The sequence below is a fragment of the Nicotiana tabacum genome, chromosome 20 (assembly GCF_000715075.1).
Source record: "Nicotiana tabacum cultivar K326 chromosome 20, ASM71507v2, whole genome shotgun sequence".
NCBI classification, from domain to species: Eukaryota; Viridiplantae; Streptophyta; class Magnoliopsida; order Solanales; family Solanaceae; genus Nicotiana; species Nicotiana tabacum.
This window is the reverse complement of record NC_134099.1, coordinates 3,860,033-3,872,223: the sequence shown is the minus strand read 5'-3', so window position 1 is coordinate 3,872,223 and position 12,191 is coordinate 3,860,033. Positions and strand designations below refer to the sequence as shown.

Here is a 12,191-nt window from a genome sequence, read left to right as displayed (position 1 = left end):
AGCGCCTACCTGGTTTGATTCTGATGTGTCTGATGCATCTGACTCCCTCGACAGTCTGATGAGCATTGACCTTTATGTTTGGGCATTCATTGTTCCAATGTGCCCCGCCGCAATGACGACATTCTGAGGGAGGCTTTCTCCCCTGATTGTTGTTGATGGATGCAACACTGTTGCTGCTGGAGGGAGGAGTCTTAGTTTTGGATGCACTCCAATCTCCCCCACTTTTGCTTGGGCCACCATTGCTAGGATGGTTCCCATTGAATCACCCTCGGATAGACGGCTGGGGTCTGTCGTTTTAAGTTCCCAAATGATAATCGCCAAGACTTTCTGCAGCTTGAATGGCCTTGGGCAGGGTGTCTAACTGTTGTCTTTGTAGTTCCATATGGGCATGAGGTTTCAAACCTTCTATGAATGTGAAGAGTTTGTCTTTGTCCCCCATGTCGCGTATGTTTAGCATGAGTGCGGAGAATTCGCGCACGTACTCCCGCACTGATCTGGTGTGGCGGAGCTCCCGTAGCTTTCTTCTTGCATTGTATTCCATATTTTCGGGGAAGAACTGCAGGCGTAGTGCTGCCTTCAATTCATCCCATGTCCGGAGAGTATCTTCACCGGCCCTGATAACTTCGTATTTGACCCGCCACCAAAGTTTGGCATCGCCCTGAAGATACATGGCAGTAGTTGCTACCTTTTTGGATTCTTCCAAATGGCCCACAGCATCGAAGTATTGTTCGATGTCGAAGATGAAGTTTTACACTTCTTTAGCATCCCAGGATCCGTCGTATGACTTTGGCTCCGGTATCTTAAGCTCTTGTGGAATGGGGGTGAGGTTTGCTGCACCCCTGATGTGGTTGTCGCCTCCTCGAAGCAGGCTCTGTAGGGCAGCATTGACAACATTGAGCTTGCCTGTCAAGTCGTCTATGGTTTGCTGCATGGCAGTTAGTCTGTCTGCCTCTTGTTGCTGATGGGCTAAATTGTTGGCACGCTCCTGTTGGAGGTCCTCAAATTTGCCATGACTATTGGCAGTTTCAATGGTTGTCGTTTGTCGGTCATCCTCAGAGTCACGACTGATGTTTGCAATGTCATTTTCCGCCTGCCGCATTCGGCGGTCCAGGTCGTCCAACCTTTGCACTAGATTGTTGTTTTGATCAGGCACCGTATCCACGATGGGTCGTAATCGGTCAACCGTCTCTTCTAGGGATGCTAAGCGCTCCCCATGATTCACAATGGTCAGAAATGGTGATGATGGCAAATGTGTTCCCTCGTCCGATGTCGAGCCTAGGCTCTGATACCAACTGTTATGTGGAAGGGCAACGTAAGGCTAAGCAACCGATGTCAGTGCGGTTGATGTTCGCAAATGAGGTTCTCTCCACACGCTAGACTAGATTGTCAGTACCATGCGGGAAAACCAATGTCACGAGCAATTGCGGAAGCTGAGAGAGAATTGGGTTTTGAATGATGATGATGATTTTATTGATGAATGAAATGTTGATTACAAAAGATGCGGTGTCGAGGGGGAGGGACACCAGTACAGAAAATTGCTTGCTTGAAAATGTTTGATTGTTTGATCCCCCTAATAATACTTAAAAAAATAAACCAAAATTACATGACTAGTCCTAATAAAGCTGTAGAAGTACACTGAATGAAAATGATGTAAACTAGCCTATAATTACAATGAAAAGGACTTAGTCTATTACAATGTAGAACTAAGTCCGATGGCAGCAACTTTGTCTTGCGGGTTAGGGTCTGCGCGCGCGTTGCTGTGGGCACGCGCGACACTTGTTATGTTGGCCTGAGGCTGGGCGCTAGTGCTTGGCATCAGGGTCTGTACGCGAGGCGCTGCTGGAATGGGCCTGCAGCTGGGCGCTGGCGAGGCATCAGGATCTGTGCGCGCGGCATTGTCAGTGCGCGCGGCGCTATTGTCATTGGCCAGCCGTTGGGCGCTGGCGAGAGGCATCGGTGGGGCGACAGAGGCGCATGCGCGCTTGTCACTTGGCGCAGCCAAGACCACGGGGCCGACCATGGCGCTAGGCATTGTGAGGCTTGCTAGGCCGTCATGGGGCGCGGCCAAGGGGTCATGGGGCGTGTCTGGAAAGCAGCCCATTAAGCAGGTAGTGTATACGCAGACCTTCAGAGGCGGATCTAGGATTTTGGCAAGATGAGTGCACTATTAAGAAGAAGCGGATCCAGAATATAAATTTTACGGATTCAACCTTTAGTTCTTATTATTGCACACTTATTACGCTTTTGGAATATAAGTTCGAAATTAATTTTTTCTTTAAAAAGAACAATTTTCTTACATATATGTCTATTTCCACTTTGAAATTATTGGGATCAGTTGAATCCATTGAGTATACGCTACATCATACATGTTACTAGTTTTAAAATACACATTTTGTTTAATCATATAAGATTTTACAGCTACAAAAAAAAAGAATAGGAATTTTAATGTGTGAAAATGTTGAAAGAATAAACCAAACAATTAAAGAAATAAAAAGAAAAAGTACTTAATTACAATCCAAAAAGTGACACCTGACACGCCCATCCCCGTGGGCGTCTAGTTCTAGAAAAAAAAGAGAAGGAAAAAACAACAAGATTGACATAAGATTTAAACTCACAATCTTATCTACAGAGATAGTACACCTAATAGTCATAATATTATATAATACTTTGAGTATGAGTTCACACACATATATTTAAATATTTTTGAAAAAAAATAACATTATTATACATGATTTAGGAAGGGAACATGGGTTCACATGCCCCATGGAACCCCCCTTAGATACACGCCCCTGCATACCTTACCCTTACTCCCAAAGGGGTAGAGAAACTGTTTCAGATAGACCCTCAGGACAAGAATACGAAAAGAGATAATAGATCAGTAACAACAACAACACACACAACACACAAAAAATTCACAGTATTTTACTATTGAATATAAATAAGCAACAAGTTATAAAATGCAAGGCAAACTAACATGATTCCTCCCTGGTCTGCATTCAACATTACAACCCCATTACCCCTTTACCATTACTTCTATCTTTCCTCCCACATTCCTTCTGCTGTTCTTCACTTCTTCCCCCATAACAACAAACAACCAAAAACCAGATAAGTAAAACTCACATTTCTTCATTTCAATGGCAGAAACAGCAGTACTGCCAAGAACCTATCAATGTTAAATGTAAGTAATGGACAGTACTCGTCACTGAAATTATAGAACCAATAAAAATTAGATCTCTCATCCCTGTGTATATATTTTATACACACTATGTACATTTATATATATAGAAAAGAAACAGTCAAGAAACTGATGGTTTCAAGAATATATCAGTAGCTAGAGCTAGCAGCAACACACACACACACACTATATATATATACTACGAAAAAACTCCATCTTCATCCTCTTATCATAACAGAAATACTAGTACTATAGTACTATCCAACCCACCCACCCACCCCCACCCCAACCTCCTCCATATAGTGCTCAGGTGCCCCATTTTCCCTCTGTGTTTTTGTCATGTTTTCCGTATGTTAATTGTACATATTAGTTACAGCATTAGTATTCTAACCTCTGCTTATCTCAGCTTAATCACACTCATAATCATATTCATTTTTCATAATCATCATTTCCTTATGAGAAGATTACTAAAATCATTCGTATCAACAACTCATCACTGTCTTCTTCTCCAGCACTCATCATACAATCACAGCAAAAATGTCAAATTTTTTCTTCCAAATCATCTCACATGGGTACGTAACATGGCCACGGGTAGAACCGTGGTGGGACCCACGAACAAGAACAAAATCGTCGTCGTAATGGGTGCTACTGGTTCTGGAAAATCAAAACTTTCTATCGACCTCGCCACTCGTTATTTTCCTAATTCAGAAATCATTAACTCCGACAAAATCCAAGTTTCTAAAGGTCTCGACATTACTACAAACAAAATCTCAATGTCCGAACGTCGCGGCGTCGTTCACCATTTACTCGGCGAGTTTTCGTCGGAGTTTTCTCCTTCCGATTATCGCTCAGTTGCTTCGGACAGAATCTCAGACATCATTAGTCGTAACAAGCTCCCGTTAATCGTTGGTGGGTCTAACTCTTTCATCTACGGTTTGTTATCAAACCGGTTCGAACCGGTACTCGACGTTTTCGACAAGTCGAACCCGGTTCAGTGTGTATCAAAAGAGCTTCGTTATAACTGTTGCTTCATCTGGGTTGATGTTTTAACTCCGGTTTTGAATCAGTATTTATATAAACGAGTTGATGAAATGATGAAATCGGGGATGTATGAGGAATTGGAAGAGTTTTTTGAGGAAAACGGGTTTTCCGGTTCAAACTCAGCGAGTCGACACAGCGGGTTGAGAAAGGCAATAGGGGTGCCGGAGATGGAGAGGTATTTTGAAAAGTACAAGAATTGTACGGTAGAGGAGAAATGCAGGTTGTACGAGGAGGCAGTGAGGGAAATAAAGGAGAACACGCGGCAGCTAGCGGAGAAGCAGATATGGAAGATCCAACGGTTGAGAGAAGCTGGGTGGGACCTACAAAGAGTAGATGCCACGGAAGCATTCACGGCGGCGATGATGACGGAAAATGGAAAGATTCCGGCGACGGAGGTGGCGGCGATATGGGAGAAACAAGTGGTGCAACCGAGCGTGAAGATTGTGAAGAGTTTTTTGTTGGACTGAGTAGGTTTGGTTTTACAGCTATTTGCCAGCTCTTCTATTTCTCCCCTCCTTCTTTCTCTTTCTTTTTTTTAAAAAAAAAAATATTTTGGGAAAAGAATTTCCCTTTTTATTCTTTTTTTTTTTGGGGGAATTTAATGGAGAAAAAATATGTAATGAGGGCTCTCGAAGGTGGGGGGTAGGGGGGAGGGGCTGGAGCTGGTGGTTCTTTGGTGATGGGTCGAGGACAAAGGGAGGAGTGAAGTAGCGACCAATTTTGGCGGCTTTTTTTTTTTTCTCTGCTAACTTTTTATTACATATGAAAACATACGAAAAAAAAGAAAATCAAGAAACAATTTATTCTGTTAATCTTCTAATTCCTTTTTTTTTTATATTATGTTTTTTGAGTTTAAAACTGTGGGTGGTATAACGATAGGGATTAAAGTATCTAGTGAAATAGTTGAGATGTGCGCAAATTATTCTGAATGTCACCTCATAAAAAGAAAATATATAACGTTAGGGGTTGAGACGATTAATTCCTTCATTTTGGTGATGTTACTTTTCTTTATTTAGTTGAAGAATTAACTCAAATAGTCGTTCACCAGAAAATTTAAATTAAAAATAATCGGTGAATATATATTTAGAAAAAAAAATTCATAAATAAAAATATGCCACTTGAAGAACAACATCGAAGCTACGTCATCATAGTATTATGATAAAAAAATACTTATAAAAAAACTCCATATATGCGCTGAAATAATAAGTGACGGGTACTTCTTATATAAGATTTATTGCTCAATCACGGTTAATTAGATCTTTATTTTTATTGCCCAAAATTTACTTGTTTACATTTCTAGGTCTTAATTTTTTTCTCTCTTTTTTTCTCATTGAAGATCGTTAAAATTGGTATACACAAAATATATTTATCTAATGTTTGGAAATTATATCAAACCCATGGGTAGATGTAGCGCAAAATTTACGTGTTCACGTGACTCAGTAACTTTTGTCTAGACTTAGTATTTATACTAAAAAGCTCACTAAACGTATAAGAATATTTAGATCAAAATCCAGTTCTTTGGTTCGATTATTATTGTATATTAACGTGAGATCGTTGTAGAAACTTATAAACTTAAAATTTTAGATTCGCCGCTGGTATTCAAATTTATGACAGATTATCATTCTACTAAGTAATAAATACTAGAATCAATATACTTAATAAAAGTATAACAGTAGGATTATCAGCAGCAAGGAGGGATTAAAGGTTTCGAAGGTTTGGACCAAAAAGAATGTAACTTTCCAAATTTTAGAATGAACTGATTTTTTTTTTTAAAATTCATCTGTTATCCCTTTTACAAATTTGCGCCTAATACAGAGTAATTTCAAATGAAGAAATATGATAGAGTAAAGATTCATATACTTGACTCCAACTTATTTGAGATCGAGGCAAAATTATGTACAAAATAATCTCAAAAGAGACGAGAGTACTCAATAGCTTATAAACTCTTTTCATATGGGATAATATCACACGAGATAATATATTTAATGGGGATATGTTTTGACAACTTTGTTCATCATTAACAATCTTGACTTAAATAGTCAAATTGTATCATACATTAATCTTCAGTCTAGGGTCTATTGGAAACAGTTTCTCTATCTCACACGAGGTACGGGTAAAGTCTGCATACACCCCACTCTGCCTAGACCCCACTTATAAGATCATATTGGTTTGTCATTGTTGTTATTGTTGTAGTATCATATACATAGGCGAATCTATTTATACCTTTGATGGGTCACCAGACACCGTGAATTACAGTAAAAATCTTGTATATGTATGTGTGTATACCTTAACAATGATAATATAAAGAACTTGACACTGTGATTAATGCTAAAAACCTTGAAGGGGGCACTAAAAAAAAAATAATGGAGCTTCCGTCACGGAAAAATCATGCATCCCCTCTGATCATATATCAATTAACTTCTCACTGTATCATGTCATTCTAGCAGTGATATAGCTAATTAACAAAGGATTCAACATGCAATTAAAAAGCTTTATTGTGAAAACTCAAGTGAGGGGGACCAGTACTCCACCTGAAAATTAATCTTTCTTGTGCTATCACTTTCTTGGTCAATCCAGAAAATGGAATTTAAAAACCAGTTAGATAATGTGTTGATCCACAAGAACTCTTAGTTTAGTGATTAATCAGATTTTACTAGTAAGACATTGTTATTTTAAACTTGTTATAGTACATTTATAATTGATTGGCTCAACGGTTACCAGAAGTGGAGTCTTGGAGCAACAATAAAGTTGTTCTCGTTACCTATATATAGTTCACGAGTCCGAGTCGTAGAAGCAATCATTAATGCTGGCTTTAGAGTAGATTGGCTATACCACCCCTTGAGTCCGGACTTTTCTCGAATCCTGCATAAAACACGAGATGTCTTGTGCACTGGACCGTCTTTTTGATTCGACGGCTACAAGGATCGCGGTCTCTCGTGTTTTTTTCTCCATTTCCTCGTGTGCCAAATGAAAACAAAATGGATGGAAATGACAGCCAAATATTATACGAGTACTAGTTTTTTATGGACCAGATATTATCCTCTTGCTATTGCTTAACTAAATTGACTTCAACAATCGCAAAAAAATATTCGATTACTATAGATATACTTATAACGATTGAATTCATATTCCTTTGTTAAAAGGTGGTCGCTAAAAGTTAAAATCTTTATAACGTAGAATATTTATCAAGAAATGTAAATGTTACGATCAAGCGTTAACCATCATGTCAAAAGCTATAGTTGATAAGAGCGTAACTTTATTTCTTAATCAAGTTCACCCAGCAAGTGTCATGTTCGATCATGGCTTCGACCTGGGCCACCCTTGCCCCCTTGTGGACTTTGCCATAGGCAGTATGTTGGCATTACCCAACCGTAGAGAAGACAAAATATTGGCTGCACGTTCGCAGTTATACACTTTAAACTTTGTGGTTTGAGGAATCCAATATGAAAGATTTATTTGGACCATCTTTTCGATTCACTCAATCTAAAACGTAATCAAGCTGTCTTTTGCAGGATTTGACATTTTGAAATAGTGCATATCTTAAAAACACACGACAATATGCTAAAAATTAAAATCAATGGGACGAAAGAATAATTTATATCCACATGGAACTTTTATTGTACAAGTGAGTCTATTATACTAACATTGTACCCAAGATTTTGCCTCTTTTCTCTACTCTATTCTCTTTCATATTGAACTGATTAATGTGTCTATATATATATGTTTGAAGTAGTATCCTCATTTTTAGAGATAGTCACTAGGATATTAAGTAATCAAATGGGGAGATTACAGGTTCTCTATAAGATCAGATCACTCCTCTCTATTAAAAACACTAGTCTTAGGGTACACGCTTTACGCGTGTATCCTATTTCAATGAGTATATAATTTTAAAAAATAACTTGACTATTATTAAATAATATATTTGAGCTATTGAACAAAAATTAAAAAATGTTAGCTCTTAATAATGAATGTTGATCCAATTTAGTTTGTTCACTAAATAAAGAAATCTTGTCCAATTATTATGAAAACTTGGGATTTGGGAATATATTATGAAAAGTATTATTAATTTGTTACCTAATACTGAAAATAATTAATAATTTAATACTATAATATAACTAATTTTGCGCAATTTTTAATTTCTGTCCCCGCTAGTGCTCTTCTTATAAATTTGTGTGACTTAAGAGTTTGATCAAATAACTTTACTAACATGAGATCTTGAAAAGAATTAAATTGGATTCTTTTGCTAATTAATTAATTCAAAGAGTTGATTATTTATTCTTAACATTACAAAAAATAATTTTTTTTTTTTTGCATTGGGGATTTTTACTTTATAATAATAGAGAAAATATGGATAATTTTTGAAATCCTTTGTTATTCAATCAATACTTTTCTTTTCATTATTTTTATGTAATATTTAAAAACTATACTTAATAATTAAAATTTTTATTAAGTATAAACCACTCACTATCCCTTAGAATTCTAAGTTACCTATAAGGAAAATGAATGCCTAAACATATTTCAAAGGGATTGCCGTAAGAAATAGAAGGAAAAGAAAACATACTCCTAGTTCTAATATTTATATTGAAATCCTAAATATTAAACTTTTTATTAATTTTAAAAGGAAAGATTTCATAACCAAAATTTTAGTTATGAGTCCTATATACTTCAAATAAGGAAAGATTTAATAAATAATATTTTATTTTATTTGAAAGTTCTGCATATTAGGAAAATGTTTAAATTACTATTTTATCTAGTGTGAACTCTATTTTTAAAGGGTAAAAAAGGCAAACGACATTTCGCTAAGGGCTTTCATGCTTTTAATATAGTACTAGTTTCTATGAACGTGCGTTGCACGATAATAATTGTACGTTGATATTTGATCACAATTTTTTTTATATTCATACTTTTCAAATGTTATTATACTTACATAGTACTTGAATTTAAAATGATTCGACATATCGTCTGAGCCTGTGAATGATATATGTGTATTTGTAGAAAAAAGAGATATAATCCTATCATAGATAATACTCTTTATATATGATATTTTTGGTGTTTGATCCTTTATAATACTTTGGTTACTTTGTTATGATTAGAACCCTTGTTGTCGAAATCGATATCTCTCTTGAAAATGTAACATACAATAGTTATTGTATTAAAATGTTGTATCAAATATAGTCCTACATTTAAAATTATTTGGTTATGTATTTTATTTATTTTCATTGCAAGACACAAGCGTACATATAATTATTTTCAGATATATTAAAGAGGATATCCTTATCGTCTATGGTAAAAGTTGAATTTTAGAGATAAACACATGCTTGAAAACACATATGTCCATTATAATTTCCACATAATAAGAAGATCAAAGGAAAGACTAACCCTAGTAATGAGCAATAACGCCAAAAAATAAAATTTAATGTAGTTATATTCCTGTGGTATTTTGGTCTCAGTTTTTATAATTAAGTTCTATTGAAGTGAAATATTGTCATGTTAATTTTTTTAAAAAAATATGGTAGTGATAGATGACTAAGCCAAGTGTAGTTAGGTTTTTGTGCTCATTATGGTTAGATTATAAATTGAGGTAATAAATATAACTTGGAGAAAACTTTTGTCTTACTTTTATTTTGGTTTGAACGGGTTGATTTCTTAGAGTTTAAAGAGCAATTTCTTAGTAGAAATTAAATTATTTGATTAGAATGAGTATGAAGGATTTCTTGACTAATAAATTTGAGACAAGAAATAAAGTTTTAAAACTTCTACAATTATACACGTACAAACTGATTGTGATAGATAACAAAATTAGGAACAATTAGTGCTTGTATATAAAATATGACAAATCTTTTTACATGCTCGTAGAAATATTTTTGGCAACGTTTCTAATATAAGTAATATTATAATTCTAAATGTTATAATATTATGCAATTATGGAGTTGTTTCTTTGAAGGAAACTTTATATTTTCGAATGGATTGAATCCCAATAGAAAAAGGTTATTTAGTCTTAACCCAAAATTATATTTATACCCATTATTAAATTGCTACATAAATGAAATATTAATTTTAAAGGGCAAAAAGGTCGATCAACATTTCGAGGATATTATCGTCTCATAATATTTATGCTTTTACAATAATATAGATATAGATAGATAGATAAATAAATAGATAGATGAAACATGGCCTAAATGGTTGGGTTGCAAATCTGAACATTAACATATATATTGTAATTCGACAAGTGAGGTTCGGAGAGGATAGAGTATACGTAGACCTTACACCTATCTTGTACAAATAAAGAGGATGTTACCGATAGACCCTCGACTCAAAAAAACTATAGTCACAACAATTTAAAAAAGAAATATGATATTGAAGAAGCAATAGAAAAAGAAGCGGTAACAACAACAAAACCGATCGCAAATCTTCTTTTAAAATTGGTTCGTGGAGCTTTGAATCGTGTACCTATATGTAGTGCAGAATGGAATTGCAACCACTAAACTGTTACCCTTGTGTTAGAATATGTTAGGAGTACTATTTTGATGACTCTTCAAATTATTCAGCATTTTTAACAAAATAATGTGGTTGCATGATTGATTATCTATAATGTTGTGATAACGATGGAGTTTAATGCTAGAGCTAGCAATGTTTTTAGCTGTATGGACAATTATGTAAAAAAAAAAAAAAATTAAAATTATGGAAACTTACACCAGAATGTCTTCAAAGTGGTCAATGCCCCTCTACAAACTCCAAAAAATATCTTTTGGGGAACACACAATTTCTTGTAATAAAATTTGGTAGGGACAGATCTAGAGAGTTGGCTGTGAGTTCAACTGAATTTAATAATTTTTTCCCATTCCTTAAATATATATAAAGAAATTCATTAAATATTTATAGATATTTATTATAATTAAACTCAGTTATTATTGTAATATTAACTTAAAATTGATGTACAAACACATAAACTTCAAATTCTAAATCCGTCCTGGGACCTAATTGAAAGATCAGGTTCACAAAACAATCAAATGTCTATAGATTTCTCCATTCTTCTGTCACAAATGCCTTGGTTTTTATGATTGGCCATCACTTACCTTAAATAGGTAACCTATGATCCTAATGAATAGGACTAGGGATGTACATAGGACTAGGGATGTACATAAGTCGGGTTGGTTCGGATTTTATAATTACCAAACCAAACTAATTGTGTCGGGTTATTAAATCTAAAGACCAAACCAAACCAATAAAACTCGGATTTTTCACTCTCGGTTTTCTCTCGGGTTTTCTCGGATTTTCTGGTTATTCGGGTTTATTCGGGTTTTTTTCCGGTGAAATCTTCGTAGAACAAAACATATAAATTGTGCTCAAAATATTTCTTTAGTCCTAGTAAGATACAACTATATAAAGTATTTTCCAAGAAAATAATATAAAATATGAGATATGTCATGACATTATCCTAAAATATTCAACAATAAAGACAATAAAATTATGTAACATAAATATTGCTGATTAAAAAGCCATAATAAATATTAACATAATCTAAAAGTACTAAATCATGCTGAAATAAGTAGACTAATAAGGAAGTATTAATTACATGACTAAACGCTAAAGAAAAAATAAAAATAGGTTATGCATTTTTGTCTAAATTATTGCAAAAAAAAAAAAAGATATTCAATACATTCACGTTTGTAGTATTGAATTGAATGTCTTTTGTTAGTATTAGTATTGATTTGATTTTGGTTTGGGCTTTTGTTAGCACAATTTAATTTACTAATGTTAATGGCTATAAAACTTATTGGAATATTCAAAAGTTCTAAGTTCAACCTTAAAATAATACCTCAAAAGATAAAATTATGAAATTTTTTAAGATATATTTATAAATTACATCACAATAAGTATATTTATATATTAAATATATCTAAAATTTCTATATATGTAATGTCAGGTTGGTTTGGTTTCGGTTTGACTTTCTTTAGTTAAAACCAAACCAAAC

General features: G+C 34.6%; 1 protein-coding gene across 1 annotated transcript; it reads left to right on the top strand.

Moving 5' to 3' along the window:
- Positions 1-2,780: 2,780 nt before the first annotated feature.
- LOC107818758 (adenylate isopentenyltransferase-like) lies at positions 2,781-4,792 on the top strand. The gene has a single exon (XM_016644809.2). The coding sequence runs from the start codon at positions 3,526-3,528 to the stop codon at positions 4,681-4,683; it is 1,158 nt and encodes a 385-aa protein (XP_016500295.1). The 5' UTR covers positions 2,781-3,525; the 3' UTR covers positions 4,684-4,792.
- Positions 4,793-12,191: the final 7,399 nt, after the last annotated feature.

Bases quoted from the DNA above. Each gene is read 5' to 3' on its own strand.
- LOC107818758 (XM_016644809.2), top strand. From the start codon at position 3,526: ATGTTAATTGTACATATTAGTTACAGCATTAGTATTCTAACCTCTGCT.